This window comes from Coturnix japonica, chromosome 3 (assembly GCF_001577835.2).
Source record: "Coturnix japonica isolate 7356 chromosome 3, Coturnix japonica 2.1, whole genome shotgun sequence".
NCBI classification, from domain to species: Eukaryota; Metazoa; Chordata; class Aves; order Galliformes; family Phasianidae; genus Coturnix; species Coturnix japonica.
In genome coordinates, this window is record NC_029518.1 from 42,061,472 (window position 1) to 42,078,252 (window position 16,781).

General features: G+C 38.5%; 1 protein-coding gene across 6 annotated transcripts in view; it reads left to right on the forward strand.

Annotated features, from left to right (window-relative positions):
* The window catches only part of GRM1 (glutamate metabotropic receptor 1), a 173,195-nt gene that overhangs the window by 101,966 nt on the left and 54,448 nt on the right, over positions 1 to 16,781 (forward strand). For all 6 annotated transcript variants that reach the window (XM_015858191.2, XM_015858190.2, XM_015858187.2 and 3 more), the window contains one exon: positions 10,303 to 10,538. In XM_015858191.2, the coding sequence (XP_015713677.1) occupies positions 10,303 to 10,538 (236 nt within the window). The remainder of the gene's footprint in view (positions 1 to 10,302; positions 10,539 to 16,781) is intronic.

Consider the following 16,781-nt stretch of genomic DNA (forward strand, 5'->3'; position numbering starts at 1 on the left):
TATATTGCCAAACCACTACTCTTTTTCTAAATGTAACTCTGTCGACTTCACTAATTTTATTAATGCATTATATATTATAGCAGAATAATACTTTTCTTTTGTGATAGTGTTCAACATACTTCTCTGATTAGCATAGCTTACAGTGAAATCTAGCTTTTAGAAAATATTCTGCTGTTCTCTTAAACATTTGGATAGATCTGCGTATTAATCATTATTTTGAAATGGAAGAAAATGATTCACCAAGTGCTTTTTCTAATTCCTAGATAGCCAGACTGGTAGACAGGAACTGCTGTATGCAAAGTCTATATTTAAGCATGCATCTCATTACAGCTATTCTGTACCTTCTCTGCCATAAAATGAGGTTACTGTAGGACACACTGTAATGGTAATGGAGCCTGTGTGAACTTTTTCCTTACATCAGTGGTTATCTGCCATCCTGACCCTCTGGATGTCATCATGATCCCTAGAATGTGTCACACTTGAACAATATGAACAGCAGTTAATAAGTAGCATATAAGCAAGATTGTGTATTTCAGTGGTTCCTCTGAGCAAGATACCTGATCATTTCCAGGTGTATTCTGGGCATATTTTGATTTAGTATGGATTTTGATTTAGTATGGATTGGATCCTGTACACCCAAATACTTAAAAAGCTGCTAGTGTTCTGCTGTACCTCTGCTTGATAAGGCAAATACTCTTAAGGATTAGAGGCTGATTGGGTGATTTTTGGTGCATTGTACTTAGTTTGTACCTAGATTTCTTATTTCAGAATTGTGTAGCTACTACTTGAATAAGCATTTATGATGTTCAGAAAGTATTAAGTGCAGACAAGTTAATCAATAATGTTTTAAAATATATTCCAAGTGCTCTATAGCAGTTGCTCTATACAGTTGCAATTTAGGTCAAGCATAACAGTATTGCCTGAACAAAACAGTATTGCCTGAACAAAGTGAGTTATTTAAAGAATATTGCTCATGATATTAAATGCTTTTTACATTCAGTAACTGTTTATGAACAGATTGCTTAATTTTCAAGTGAATTCATTATTCAGATCTTTCATTGGTTTCTTGATTTGCACGCAGTTCTTGAGCTGCCTAGCGCTGTAGCAATGTTTGTTTCTAACTTCGCTTAATCACTTTACAAGTTTTGTGATTCTGTCATGCTTCACCTTTAGTTTTCCATTTTGTTTGAATTATGTTTTGAAAGCCCTGACAATATACTTTGGTATAGAGTGGATAGTGTGCTTTTATCTACACTACCTATTTCTCTAAGAGCTACCAAAGAAATGAGCAGTTCTTGCATAAATGTGCATAAATGAGTGTGGAAACACCACTCCAGAAATCTTGTAGGACAAGGTTTTAAAATAGGATGTCTATGAACCATTAAGAGCAACTTGATACAAGACGTAGGATGTCTTTTTTAGATTTGCATATTTGAAATGTGATTCGAAAAAAAGACTATAAACTCCATATATGTTTCTCCTAAGCATTGTCATATAAGAGGATTACATTGAGGGTGACTTGAGGGATTCACATAAGAATACTCACCACAGAAGAAAAATTCTGGACTAATGTACAAAAAACTAACATGTCTGGAAATCTAAAGGCTAGAATTCAAGGTATATTTGGGTTGAATGCTGTTATCTGAAAAATAGTGAGAGTATAACACTATGATGTTTTCCTGTTCTCCTGCTCCTCAGCACCTCAAAATAGAAAACAAGGGGAGAAAAAAGAAAATGTTTCTACTTTTTTGTTGTTGTTGTTTGTGGTTAAGTCTATGATGATCTTGTAGGAAGAACAACAGAATCACATCCAAACATCCATCAAGGTCTACTTGAGTAGAGAGAACAGCCATACCTGTTCACATTCCTGCATCTGTACCTTTCCATGCATTTCTAGGCTGTTTTCCATCCATACTGGCACTCTTTTTCCAGTCTTTTAGATCTAGCTCTGAGACATGAGTAGTTTGTAGGTGAGTGGATCAGTGGTAGGAAGCACACTGTTCTCCTTTATGTTTTGCAGGGTTGCACAGTAAAAATCTTCAATCCGTTAGACTACTAGACAGAATGGAAGTCTTACCAACAATATCACTTTCTAATTGTACTTCCAGAAAATGGGCAACATTTGAGTTCTTTGTGGCAGAAGCAGCCTGTTATTACCAGTATTCATTCTGCAGTGAAGTATCCCTTGCTTTCAATCTGCAGCACAGTAACAGCAAGTGGATAAAAATATCACCATGAACCATGAAGGTATAAAAAATAAAAGATAAAACTTGCTATTGCAAGTTATATTTCAGTATAATAATAAATTGCTAAAAATCTTGGATTTGATTGCACTTGTTGGAGCCCAGGATGACATTTTATGATGCCAAGTACTAAGATTAAGGCAACCTAAATTTGTGTTTTTTTTGTTTTTTTTTTTAAATGAGATTCTCTCATCCTCCCTGCATGTATACTTCTATTTGGAAAAGACACTGTGCATACATGATGTCTCATGTTGTGAATTTCAAATACTCAGAGCAAGGGTTCACTCCCCTTGACATTCTGGGGTGGAAGCATGTGTACACCTTTTCAAAATCAGCTTTTGCCTTAGAGAATACATGAATGGTTGCTGATTTTTCCAAGATACGCACCATTGTGCACCCTAGAGAATGGGAAAACCTTTTCTGCAATAACAAAGCCACTACATTTACAAAAAGGTGTATATGCCAACCGTGTCATGAATCTTCACATCAGAAACTCCCCAAGATAAAGTCATCATGATAGGCAGTTAATTTATATTATGCAAATTGCATGCAAATATATGCACTGCATCAGATAATTAAAACTTTCCTAAATATATATTTACAAAACAGGCAATCCATCATGGTCCATGAGGTTATAATCTATGATTTTTTTTCTTAATATGAGCAGAGCAAAACCTCTGAAAATTCACACAAAAGGAATAATAATTGTTTGAAACATAATGACATAACATTTATCAACTTTGGTTCTGTACAGTGTCATTCATTCAAAAAATCCACTGATTCACTACGTAAAAATTGGAAGCTCTTATCAACAATTTGTGCTGGTGGAAAATATAGGAACTAATATGGTATTATGTCTGTGCAACATCAACCATAGGTAGGAAGTGAAAAATCGCATATGCAGTGTTATGAAATGAAGCTGACATGAACAGAAAATATACTAAGGATTCTGACTAAATGCTTTCAGAAGGTAGCCTTGGAGACTTTTTTTAGACTTCATCTTTCAGTTTCACTCAGAAAGTAGCACCTCCTGTAGGACATTTGGATTCCAACTGTGATGGGTAACACATACCTGTCTTAAAGGCAGCAGAGTTAATGGATAAGTATTACTGAGCTTTTCCTAAATCTCATTAGGTCTCTCTAGAGATGTCCATCATGTCCCTGCAAGTTTTGACATATTCTTCAATTAATACTCCATAACAGGATTACAGTCCACAGTGGTACAGTAGCCCTATGTGAATTATGAGTCTAAAATCAGTAACTGCATAGTTTGGCACCTAATAATGATCCTTGATTGCTCCTTTTTTACCTTTTCTTGTGCGTGAGGGACATTGTCAAGGCCATGATCTCTCTCCCTTTTACTTTCCATTGTCCTCCAAGAAGCTGCTTCAGTGGTTTTCATGTTCTGCTCCCATATAGCATAGTTGATATTCTGATGATGCTCTCAGTTGATTTGAGTCCCAACTAATCTATGAACATCCCCATCCAGGAGAAATCTAAAGGCTAGAATTTAAGGTACGTTTGAGCCCAATACAGACAGTGGGGAAATCACAGAATGGTTGAAATTGGAAGAGACCTTTAGGATTATCTAGTTCCAACCCCCTTGCTTTAGACAGGAGTACCCCACACTAGACCAGGTTGCTCAAAACCCCATCCAGCCTGGCCTTGAATACCCCTAGAGAAGGGTAGGGGAACCATTAGGTCATGGCTTGAAGTAGTGATTGAGCACCTGGTGAAGAAGTGTGGCTGGCCTAGGGAGCACAGGCAAATTGTTTGCACCTGTGCTCCCCATGTGACCAGAAGGGTTGGACAACCCAGGGTGGAAACACTCTGGGCTCCGATAAGGGTTAGCCACTGAAGGTAGAGTGTGCCTTAGACCTAAGCTGCCTCTTACAAAGGAATGCTGTGTAGCTAGAGAGCCTCTTCACCTACTGGGTGAGTTCTGTTCTTTCTGAATATGATTACTGGCCTACATTGCGTGGTATCACCAAGAATCTGTCTGAAGCAATTTTGCCTCCTCGTAAGCAGATCAGTGGGGCATCCAAAAACTCTCTGGGCAACCTATTCCAGTGTCTCATCATCCTCACAGTAAATAATTTCTTCCTAACGTCCACTATAAATCTACCCTTTCCCAGTTTGAAGCTATTTCCCCTTATCTTTATTATCTTTACATGCTTTTATAAGTTTCCCTAGCTTTCCAGTAGTCCCCCTTCAGGTACTGGCTACTATGAGGTCCCCCTGGAGCTTTCTCATCTTCAGGATGAAGAGCCCCAGCTCCCGCAGCCTGTTCCCATATGGGAGGTGCTCCAGTCCTCTGATCATCTTCATGGCCCTCTTCTGAACCCACTCCTACAGCTCCATGCCCTTCTGTATGCAGGGCCCCAGAACTGGACTCAGTACTTCAGGTGTGGTCTTAGAAGAGCAGAGTAGAGGGGCAGAATTGCCTCTCACAATCTGCTGCTCCTTGTTGTAACCCAGGATACGGTTGGCCTTTTGAGCTGCAAGTGCACATTGCTGGCTCATGTTGAGTCTTTTTTAAATTTTTGCCCCTGAACCCTTCACCTCAAAAGCTGCTCTTAAGTACATCTCTGCTATGCCAGTTGGGAAAAGCGGGTTCTCCTGCTTATGCTTGCAGAAGTGAGAGTATTGGCCTGTTTATCCTGTTCCAGTTGACAAGATGTAGTGAATTTTATTCTTCTTGTTTTGAGGTTGGACAATGCTCAGCAAGCCCCAGGTTACAGCATAACAACATGCAGCCTTTCAGCCTGATCTTGCTGTCAGTGATATATAGGCATATTTTTAGCTGGTGGACTAATCTGATAAGATTGCCAGGATTCATCAAACATGTAAAACTATGCTTAAGAGCTTATGGTTTTGTGGCTGAGGAAACCTCTTCTAACTTTAATGCAAGTATGTAATACTGCTGAATTAGATTAATGAACGAGTGCAAAAATTGCCTTTTGCTTCTCAGGTTTGACCTAACACTTGTTAACAATAATGATTAGAACCTTTCAGTTGATAGTGGTCAGTAGGATTGACTTACAATGTGTAAGCTAAAGAGGGAAAGACACTTTGCTAGCTGATGACTTCTGAATATCAGATGGTCTTTGTTTTCCTTACATGATGAATATTTGAATATTTACTTGAATTTACTTTACTTATTTATTTGAATTTTTATCAGAATATTTGCACCAAAGAGAAGAATTACTGGGAAAATAGTTTACCTGGCCTTTATGAAGGGTTTTGTGCTCTTAATTTCTTTTATTTCTTTTATGAGACTTGGCCAGTACAGAAGAAAAAAGTTACCATGAACACAAACTTCTCAAGAAAACAATACCTTAGGTAGTACAGAAGGGTAAATCTAAAGGGCAAACCTACCAACAACTCAGTGCTCCAGACACATGGGCACGAATCAGTTGCAATCCATCAAATCACAACCTGTAAGGATGCAGTGTTTAAAGTGCCAATCAGTTTCCCCAATGGACAAATATGTTTTGTTTTCTTTACCTATGAAAGAATGCTACTTTCCACAATCATCAAAGAGCAACTTCGAAGTAGCCGTCATAAGCAATAGCATGTTTCTGTGTGGTGTATTTGTCTGTTTGGGAAAAGCATCTGAAGCAGTAACACTCCAAGTGCTGTGCTGGGAAGCAGAGACAAACTGCTACTGCAGAGTTGAGTCCCAGGGAGGTGAAAATAGAATGCTTGATTGCTGGTTATCTCGTCAGCCCTTGTGAAAAGCAGCTGACAGTGTTCATGTTTGGAAGAGGAGAGGAAACTGGGAATTCATTACATTTCTTCTGGTGTTTCAGTCACACAAATATATGTGAATGCCGTTCAGAAAACATAGGGAGATGGTGCTTAAACTATAATTCAGAGATGTCCATTCTAATATAGTAACAGAATGGTAAATTGGTTAAGAAAAAATTAGCTTTGTTACTTCAGTCTCAGCCAGAGGTAATGGAAATGGGACTTCCGAAGCTAGAAGGGGTAACTCTGGGGTTTTTCCCTTCATGTCTGATTTTGTTACTGAGTGATGAAATTTGGATTTGGCATTATGAATGTTAGCCACTAATTGGCATTTAAAGAGTAGCTTACAGAATACCAGTGGCCATTTCACTAGCAATAAGCTCCACAAGGCTGCAGCAAAAGCAGTTGGTTCTTTCTCTCCTATCAATGAACAGACTGGTTGCTGGTTTGACACCCGCATGCTTGTCCCTCCCTCAGTGTTTATGTCTTCATGCTTTAAACCCCCTTGCAGAGCTTCTGCTCAGCTACTGCACAAGGCACCCAACAGGTTTTAGGGCTAGATAGTTTCACAATACCCACAGTCAGCAGGGAAGGCAGTTTGGGTGATGGATATTGGGCTACCTCCTGAAATCTTCACTAAAGGGACATTGGAGAGATGTGCCCATAACATGGAGTGCTATTCTGTACTCAGTCAAAAGGAAAAGGAAAATAAATGGAAAGTATTAGATTCTGACAACAAAGGAATAGAATGCAATGTTTTTTGTTTTTTTTCTTTTTAATAAAATTTCAATTTTTCATTCAATCAGCTATTAGTCTTATGTTCTTGACATTGACACGCACACTCTGAGCTTCAGAATCAAGGTGTTGCTCAGCTTTAGAAGTCTTTTTGTCATACTGCCATCTGTGTTACCATCCATTTATTCATGTAGCACTGAAGATGCACACTTTCTAGACTATTTTTAAATTAATTTTTAATTCCTTTTTTTCCCAGGAAAAAGAAATTTAATTAGATATGGTAAAAAGATCTTAGGTCTCTCCTAAAGGTGCTGATGTGGCTGCATGGCCCTAGGGCACCTCTCAGCACTGCCAGCCTCAGGCTGCTAGAATGGTAGGGTCTCCTTAGATACCAGAGGGCTTCTTTTTGCTTCCTTGACATTTCTGAAAGTAGAGCAGAGCTTCCATATGATGTTCAACACGTATGAACTCTTTTCTTTTTTTATTTAAGAAACTTTTCTTCATGTTTGTTTAGGAATGAAACTTTATGAGGTTGACTTAATAGTTTGAGGAAGTCCAAGAAGGAACAGAAACATTTGGAGCTACAAGGAGACCTCAGAAGTTTCTTGGGGGAGACTGAAGAAATATTAGGTGATGATCTGTGAGGACTTCTCCATCAGCTGCACTCAAAGAACTTGAAATACACCTTTTCTTCTTTCTTTCATCTTTTTTTTTTTTTTCTTTAAACCTTTGTAGAATTCCTTTTTTATGCTTTTCAGAGTGAATGTGGCAATTTTCCAAGGCAAACTTGCAAAGGAGTGAGAATAAATCACTTGCAGTGTTTGGCTAGTAAGAATCCAAGCACTAGAGAAACTACCTCATTTCTAGAAAGCCTTGTAAAAAATGGCTGGGTTTACTTAATGTGCTTGACTCAGTAATATTTCTGCTTGAGTCTCCGGGTTGCAAACCATAAACATTGTGACAAATAATGAAGTAATCATGCAATTAGGACTCAATTACTTATACTGTGACAGTTACCTCTTACTTGTTTTTCCCCACACATAAAGAGAAATAAATACTGTGTCTTTTTGTTCTCCGTGGTGCTAGGTGATAGCTTTCATTATGTGAAATCCAGCAAGTTTTCTCTCCTTTCTAGGGCTGCCTAGATTGTGTTCTGCTATGAGGCAGTAAGAGTGCTCTGTATTATTAGTTGCAGTGAACGTAAGTGAGGAGTAGATGAGCTGTGGTTTCTTTCAGTCTCTAAAACTTAATATATCTGAGTGGGGCAGGGAGCAGGAATGGGCAGAATTTAGCCTTCTGACTCTGTGCAGTTCAGTGGCAAATCAAAGGCAGCTGTCAGGTCAGGATCATACCATGTTGTTATCCCTAGGGCTGTGGTGGTACAAAGACAGGATCTGGACAGAGCGAGACACTGAAGGCATGGTGTAGAGGGTCTTTGGTGTTTAATCTCATGTCTACCACCATTACATAATGACACTCATAAATGGTTGCTTCCTCCTTTCCAAGAGAGCACCAACTGCTCTTCTCTCTCATACCACATATGGAATACAACACGCATACTGTGAATGTATCTCATGCTGCTTGGCTATATGAAGATTTTTGGCAGTGGTTCAAATAGTTCAGCTACTTCTACTGCAAATCTTTGGCAAAGGGGAAACAAGGATGAAACCCTGGCTCAAACTAGCCGTGTAATGCCATCTTAGAAGCACAGAAACCTTTGAGTTGGAAGAGACCTCTGAAGGCCATTTAGTCCAACTCTCATGCAATGAACAAGGATGCCGCAGATAGATCAGGTTGCCTAGGGCCTTATCCATCCTCAGCTTGAAAGTCACCAGGGACAGCACATCAACAACATCATAAGTAACCTATTCTATTGCCTCACCACCCTCACTGTAAGAGATTTTTTCCTTTTATCTAACCTAAGCTTACCCTTTTTGAGCTTGAAGCTATTTGCCCTTGTTCTGTCACCACAGACCCTGCTAGAGAGTCTGTCCCCTTCTTTCCTGTACTCTTCTCTAGATACTGAGAGGCTTTTATCAGGTCGCCTTGCAGCCTTCTGTTCTCCAGGCTGAAGGACCCCAGCTCTATTAGCCTGTCCTCATAGGAGAGGTCTTCAGTGTGTCTTTGCAAGTTTACAGGCCATTGGTTGCTCAGTAAGTCTGCTGCCAGATGTTCCTGTCCGAAATTACTTTCTGTAATTGAGGTTTGGATCCCATGTCCCATACAAAAAGCACTCATCACTGGGCATTCCTGTTTTTCCATGGAGACCAGATTCAGTAGTCAATATAAATGGCAGTGAAATCATGCAGCTGTTCAGTCTGGTGGCTGGGAACCAGACTCACAGATGCCCAATGCATAGTCACTTTACCTTTGTCTAGAACTGTGACTTGCTAATTACAATCTTGTATGTTTTCCACTCTGGAGTCCCAGTCACATCTATGCCAGGTGTTTTATAAATGCCTCTGGCTTTGCTCGGCACCCTAATGCACTTCTCAAGGCTGAGTGAAAGTCTTCTACAGAGAGGTCAGGATGAAGTCACTTTTGGGTGAAAAGGACTTTTTTTCAATGGTCAGTCACGTTTTTTCTTCTGAAAGTGCTGCTTGTCACAGCAGCAGTACTTCAACGTGATTCTGAATGGATACAGCTGGATCTGAAAACCAGAATAATCTGTTTCTCTCATGAGATGACCCGTGCATTAAAATTAAGCAGTGGCTGACTTAAATTTGCATCTAAATTAGACCATAATACCACTATTCTTCGGAGACCCTAATAAGAGCTGGAGAATGACACAAAATCAACAGATGTCTAGTTAATAAAACTGAAACTCAGATGATAAGCAAAATTGACTTTGTTCAAACCTGTTAAAATAGACTTTCCATGAAATAATGTTTTCAAGAAAGAGTTTTAACCTCAGGTTTTGAAGAATGTCTCTTAAGTGAATACACAGAGATGTAAATTATAAAGCCATTGTTTTAAAATAAATAAATTTGTAAGATAAAAAAAAAAAAGAAATGTTATCACAGATCCCGTACAGTATGAGAATAGCATGTGATTTTCTTTTGAATTTTTTCAACTCTATTATGTTCTTGATAAATAGAATATTTTACTCTCTTCCAGCACACAATGCACTTTCTCCCTGCATATTTGATTTGAATTATTCTGCTAGCTATACAATCCGCACATGCTGAGAAGAAATCCAAGGATCCTGGGGTACTTTCAATTGACATAAATTCTTTCAGTTTCCACCATCACAGGATAGCCTGAAAAAGGCAGAGATTCAGTCTTGGAGACATCACACCTGAAACTACACCCAAAAATTCTTTCCAGGGGGACAAAGATAAATCCTCTTCATTCCAGATGAGTTAATGAGGGCTTGGCATGAAATCAGTCAGACCGCTCATTCCAAGTCTTTATTACTGTGCTTTCTTCTTTCTCCATCTGCCTGAATTTAGATATGCCTTTAGATTTTTCTCTAATTACTTGCTTCTAAGGATTCTGGTCTGCCTTTTGCCAGCTGCTTTTTCAAAACAAGTTTTCTGTCTCTGGATAATAAGTTACTTTTGCTTCTTTTCAGTGACGGTTGGGCAGACAGAGATGAAGTCATTGAAGGTTATGAACAGGAAGCAAATGGAGGTATCACTATCAAACTGCAATCTCCAGAGGTCTTGTCATTTGATGACTACTATCTGAAACTGCGTCTGGACACCAATACCCGCAATCCTTGGTTTCCTGAATTCTGGCAGCATAGATTTCAGTGTCGTATCCCTGGACACCCACTGGAGAATCCCAACTTCCAGAAGAACTGCACTGGTAACATATCAGTTCTTTTCCTATTTGAACGTGTGCTCTGGGGGAAAAAAAACTCAAAAAAAAAAATCTTTATATGGTTACTTATAATTTATTAATCATGGTGAAAAGTGAGAACCAAATTGTTAATATATAAATTGGAACTCTGGGAGGAAAATGTCTAGCACAGTTTCCTCCCAGTATAGCTCTGCTCTGTCATAAAAGCAGCTCATTCCACTTTGAGGTTTTATGTCTACGCTGAGGCTGAGATGAATACCCGAATTTGTAATATGGCTTCATGGCCATGAATGGAACAAAATAAGTAACAGTTACATTTTAAGAAAAGTTTACACAAATTGAAACCTTTTGTTTATTAAACCATGACAGTTCCAAAATCATCTTTTCTAACCATCAGGGTAATCAGGAAATTCAGAGAAAATACTAAAGGAAAAAAAAAAATCAACCTAAGGACCTAAGGAAAATCAGTGTGTCTTCAAACTGGGAGATCATCTGTTTCACACTTTCTTTTCTTCACCCATTAAAACACATACATTTTTTTTTTCTCACTATGTAGCACTTATTTAAACATCAGTGTCCTACAAATAGAAGCAATACTTAGCTCATAAGTAAGAGAAATGTATCTGCTCATAAACAGTTTTTTTTTTCTTCATGTCAGAACCTGATAAAATTAACTATTTTTTAGTAAGATGAAATGTACTGGTAAATTTAGATGGATGTGATTGCTATTCTATAAAATACTTATTGAATAACTTTGGAAGTATTTAATTGTAGTTGATAAATATTTCTTTTCCAGTCAAAAGAGTACATTTTAATAAGGAAGTTACCTTGTGATGAACAGTAGTAATGAAATATGGCTTCACATTGATTTTTGTCCTATACTTTATGTTCCTAACTGCTTTATCCAATTGCAAGCTAACTCCTCGCATTATTTATAGTTCTTATCTCTTCCATCGATACTTCCAAATGACACCTTCCAACCTTCCACATTACCTTTATATTCCCCTCAGTCCTCTTATTAACAAATGAGTCATATCAACAAATACTGTGACTGACTCAAAACTGGCATGTGCTGACTGGCAGACTGACTGGGTCCAATTGGAGCTCTCACGAGCTAGTAGGAGGACATTTTGACTAATAGTTGAGTTTATGCAGTTTTACTCAGAGTAATTATTTACTTTGCCAAATGTTCATTTGTGTTACCTATATTTCTTTAAGACTGCTTCACTTCATAGAAAGGAGTTAACATAGGCTAAGAAGGGCAGAAATTACTAAGGAAAGAATGAATGATGGACACACAGAGCAAATACATAGGTTTTCTTCTTAAGAAACTTAAAATTAAAATTGTTTTGCGTTGGTTGTGAAGAAGTTTCAGGCTGTTACTTAAGAAAATGTCTGATTTCTGCTGAATTTCAGCAGCTATAAGCACAGGTAGTGCGTTATCCAGTCTCCATTTAGTTATAAAACCAAAGTGTAGACAGGACTGGCATGATAATTCTTTGTCTACCACATCAAAGACAAATATCAGCTAGTGATTTCAAACTGGACTAAATGGGTTACTTCTTCTCTGCATGTAGATGAGTTGTCATATACATGCTGCTGTGGACTACAGATTTGTACTTAAGAGAAAAATCCACAAAAGAAATTCAGAGGAAAAAATAATGAGCTGCTTTATGGAAAAACAAACAAGCACCACCAAACTTTTTAGGACATCTCAGGGCTGAAGGCACTGAACATCAGAGAAGATGCCCTGGGGTTGTCATCCTCTGCTGTGGTACAGGTGCAAACCTGCTGCGGTGTTTTGTGCTCCTCAAGCAACAGGTATCAGAGACATTCTAATAGTATTAGTGAAATACTAAAACATCAGTACACTCTGATAGTTAATTGTCATAATTCAGACACTCTAACATCTTTCCCTCCTCCAAGAACCTCTGATCTTTTTGCATGGAGCTTCAAAATATATAGTACTTTTTGGGCTTTTCTCAAAAGCAGTCATCTCTTTAAACTTGAGGATGATCTTTCAGGATCATCATGCAGAACTGAGAAGTTCATAAGTGTCTCAAATCACAAAAGAAAAACACCACCAGGTATCTATTCAAAATAATGGCATATCTGTAGAATCAATAGACCTGCATGTCCCCAGAGAGTGTGCAGGCAAATTATTTTTCTTTAACAGCACAGAGCTGAATGATGACTTCACACACTTACACAAATGCTTCAAAACAGCTTTCCACATGTATATCTTTATCTGAATTTTCTGCAGGGTTAACGATGCCACTTAAAATACTAGCAGCTCCAAAACTGGCTTGTGGAGCCTTCCTCTCCAAGGAGATCTAGTATGGCAGTGTTAAGAAAATGCCTTTTTTTACCACTCACAAATTTGGAGATAGGCCTCTTTACAAGCATTTGGGGGGAAAAAAATCTTAATTGCCTCTCACATCCTTCACAAAGAAGGCTGAATGTGCAGATTTGAAAAGGAGGGCCATAAAGCTCAAAAAATAAGCAGCAATATTTGAAATCCACTAAAATACACCAATAGACTACATTCTGACTTTATTACACCACAAATTAAAATCTTGTTGTTACTACTCCATTGCCCCAGGAAAGGTATCAAGTATTGAACACTGGTATTAAGCTTCTCAACTCTATTATAGCTGAGAGCTTTCATTCTTACCTCACAGCATGCCATCAGTATTTCTGAAACAAGGCACACAGGATCCCGCATTATGGAAAGTGCTGAATCCCCTGCGCTCTCAGGACTCCTTGCACATTATTAGCATTCATTGTGACTAAGTCTTGGTCCTGATCTGTTCTGTATTCCAAAAGTGCACTGGTACTCATTACTGAAAATGCAGCACACCTGCACTTCTGTATAAACAGAAATTGATTCAAAGGTAGTAGTCTGCTCAGATTCATCTTCAGTCTCTGGAGAGACATCATCTCAGGAAGCTCTCTAACGAAGAAGAATACCAAGGGCAAAAGATACTTGTGTTGTCCAGGGAAGCATAGCATTCTTGTATTTACCCATCAGTGGGATCCCTAAAAAAAACCATAAGCATGAGAAGATAGTGTATTTCTCCAACTACCTTGTTCAGAAAGATTCAGAATTCTTGGTCCTATCCAGTTTGAAAAGAAGATTAATTACACAGTTTGTATTTGAGTATCTTCAACTACTTCTTGCCCATTATAATTTTCTCACATACAAACTAATTATTTTATTGAGTAATTTATTCAGAATTGGCACTGGAATGTGAAGTTCAATTTTCAGTATTCATGGATAGGCAAGGACTTTTCTTCAAGCAATTACAGCTGCTGCGTTTGCAATTTCTAGGATGCTGTTGAATCAGGACTAGATTGGGATTGCAGACTCTAGAAAACAAGGCAAAGGCAAAAGCAAGTTCTTAGAAATTCTCCTTCCTTGATGACTGAAATTATTGTATGAATTCCTTCACTCAGCTACTGAGGAGATTGATGTCACCCTTCAGGAATTCTCATGTTACACTGAAGTCTGTGTGTATATTTTGAGAGGAAAAGAAGAACAGCCAGAAGGAAGGAAATGCAAGTGCATCCCAGTCTGTGAAGCAGTCTGTGAGATCTACTTTAAGACTGACCACATTTGCAAGATAGTTTATTTGGATAAACTAGTACTATATAGTAGTAGCACAAATTCTTGGGAAGAGAAGAAAACCCACGCTTTTGGGAACATTCATTTAATTCTTGTGAAAATTAAAAAGAAACACCCTACTTTTCCGGTTTGGGTAGCAAGCAAATGAGTGGGATCTATTTCTGACGCATTCTTTGCTAATGTTATAGCCAAATGAGTCTCATAAGTGACTGCCTTGCTGTTTCTCTTTTTCATGGATGGAGAGTATATACTCCAATGACAAAAGATTCAAGTCTAGAATTTTTCTTGTGCTTTTTTTTTTTTTTTTTTTTGTTCTTTGCTTTATTTCTAGAAGGCCAAAACCACTTCCAATCCAGAGTTAATATTCTTTAAATATTCATTCCATTACTGAATTTTCAATGTTTTCTGTGTACTAATTACATTCTTCAGGAAACTCAGCATGTCTTGCATCTCTGTGTGGACCACTGACTCATAGGGAGCTTCAGAACTTCACAACATTCTTCATGGCCTTCAGATGACAAATCAGAACAGTGTAGTCCATTTTAACACTGCCAGAAAAAAAGCTTCTGAATTTGAGATGTTAAGAAAATAAGTATCTCAGAACAATCCTGATGCTATGCTCCCTTGGCACACAATTCCAGCAATGCTCCATACTGCAGTTGCTGCTTGTGTCTATTCATCAGACTAATCAGCCATTTCCACATCTAGGAGACCGTATGCTGACAGCAAGATATGGTGATTGACTGTACTGTCAATGACAAGCACTTTTCCAGCAGCTCTTCAGGGGGTTTATTCCCCTCTGAGCTGATAGAAATAGCCTGAATAGAAGTCCTTTTCTCCTCACAAAACTACAGTTATGAATGTTTCTCTGTTGGACCTGACAAGCTCACATAAGCATGAATTAAATCCAGTTCTTATGTATGTGGAAATGATGTAGAACTCAGTGCAATTCAAATACATCTATGGAGGTTTCACTGCTCATTTATAGAATGCCTACTCACCTCTTGGCAGATAACACAATGGCTGCAGTTTATGTGAACTAGATAGGATGAATACTCCTCTGCACCACAAGAGAGTTATGAAATTTGTTATGAAACTTATACAAACATCAGATTGTGTTCACAGCAGTTCATCTGCTGGGAAATCAGAATACACTGACAAGTAATCAACACAGATATTTTTCTACAGAGTGAAGTGGAACAAAGTGGGCAATTCAATGATTCATTCATTGATTTAATTGATTTTTGAGGAGGATTATTTGTCAGTGAACCTGTTTGTGGTGGACAAGAACAAGAAATGTAGTTTTTTTGTTGTTGTTCCAAAGGAGATTGCAGGTCAAGTTCGTTTGGATGCTTACTCATACCTTTACTTTATCTGCTAATTTGTGTTTGGGTACAAGACAAACAATCAGACTGAGTGCAGACAAAGTCACTGAATTATGTAATCCCTCAGGATGGAAGGTAGCTTAAGAAGGCTGTAGTCCAACCTCCTGTACAAAGAAGGATCAGGTATAAGTTTAGCTTTGAGGGTTTCAGGATTTTATTCACTGAAGACTTGACAAAGTCTGAGGATGGAGGCAGCAAAGCCCTCTGGGCAACCTTTTCCACAGCAAGGATTTGAAAAAGTTTGGCCTTATATTCAACCCCAGTCTCTCTTGTTTCAAGGTATGTCCATGTTCTGATGCTCTCACTGTGCTCTACCATGAAGAGCCTGTCCTTCTTTTATTAATAACCTCCCTGGAGATATGAGACTGCTGCTGTTGGGTTTTCCTTCAGTTATCTCTTCTCCAGGCTGAACAAGCTCAGGTCCTTCAGTCTAAACTCACAGGACAGGGATTGCACCTGTCTTGATGGACCTATGCTGAATGAGCTCCAGATTATCAGTGTCTTTCTGTACTAGGAAGTCCTTAAACTGTACACAGTGTTCTAAATGCAGCCTAATGAGGGCGAAGTCTAGGGTGGCAGTGATGGTTGTTTGGTGAACTGATCATGTCCAACAGGCATGTAGTGCTGTCAATACAGCTCAGGATGCTGCTGGCCTTCATTCCTGCCAAGGAAAGGCCACTACATTGTTCCATCGACTTGGGTACTGGGAAGTTGTGTCTTTTTCGATTGTTCATCAGGATCTCTTAGAAAGAGGACATAAGACTATATCATACCTCAGCAGTTCTCATCCTCAAATCATGCCCAGTCAGGGACAGAGCACACTAATGATAGCAGAAAATAGTTTATAAGGAGGAGTAAATATTCCAGAAAAGGTGTTTATACTTTGACACGAATAATGCTGACTTATAGTTCTTGAGACAAAAATTACCTAATAAAAAACTGTAGTTTACTTTGTCACTGTGATGACCTTGTGTCATTCACATGGCTATGTATAGGCCTGCTCTTAAAGAGATATGAAGCACAGTGCAGAGATACTTTAGAAATCAAAGACAAATGCAAGAACACACAGAGCAGTATGTTATGTGAAAATACTTGCTTAAGTCTGAGAGCAGCATAGTTATGTGTGTGGGACACTATACCCAAACTACTAAATCAACAAGATAGCCAGATCAGTTAAGATGTCTCTGAACAGCATCTTTAAGTGCTTGCCATTGTTGCCAAAAACTTATTTAAAAGGAC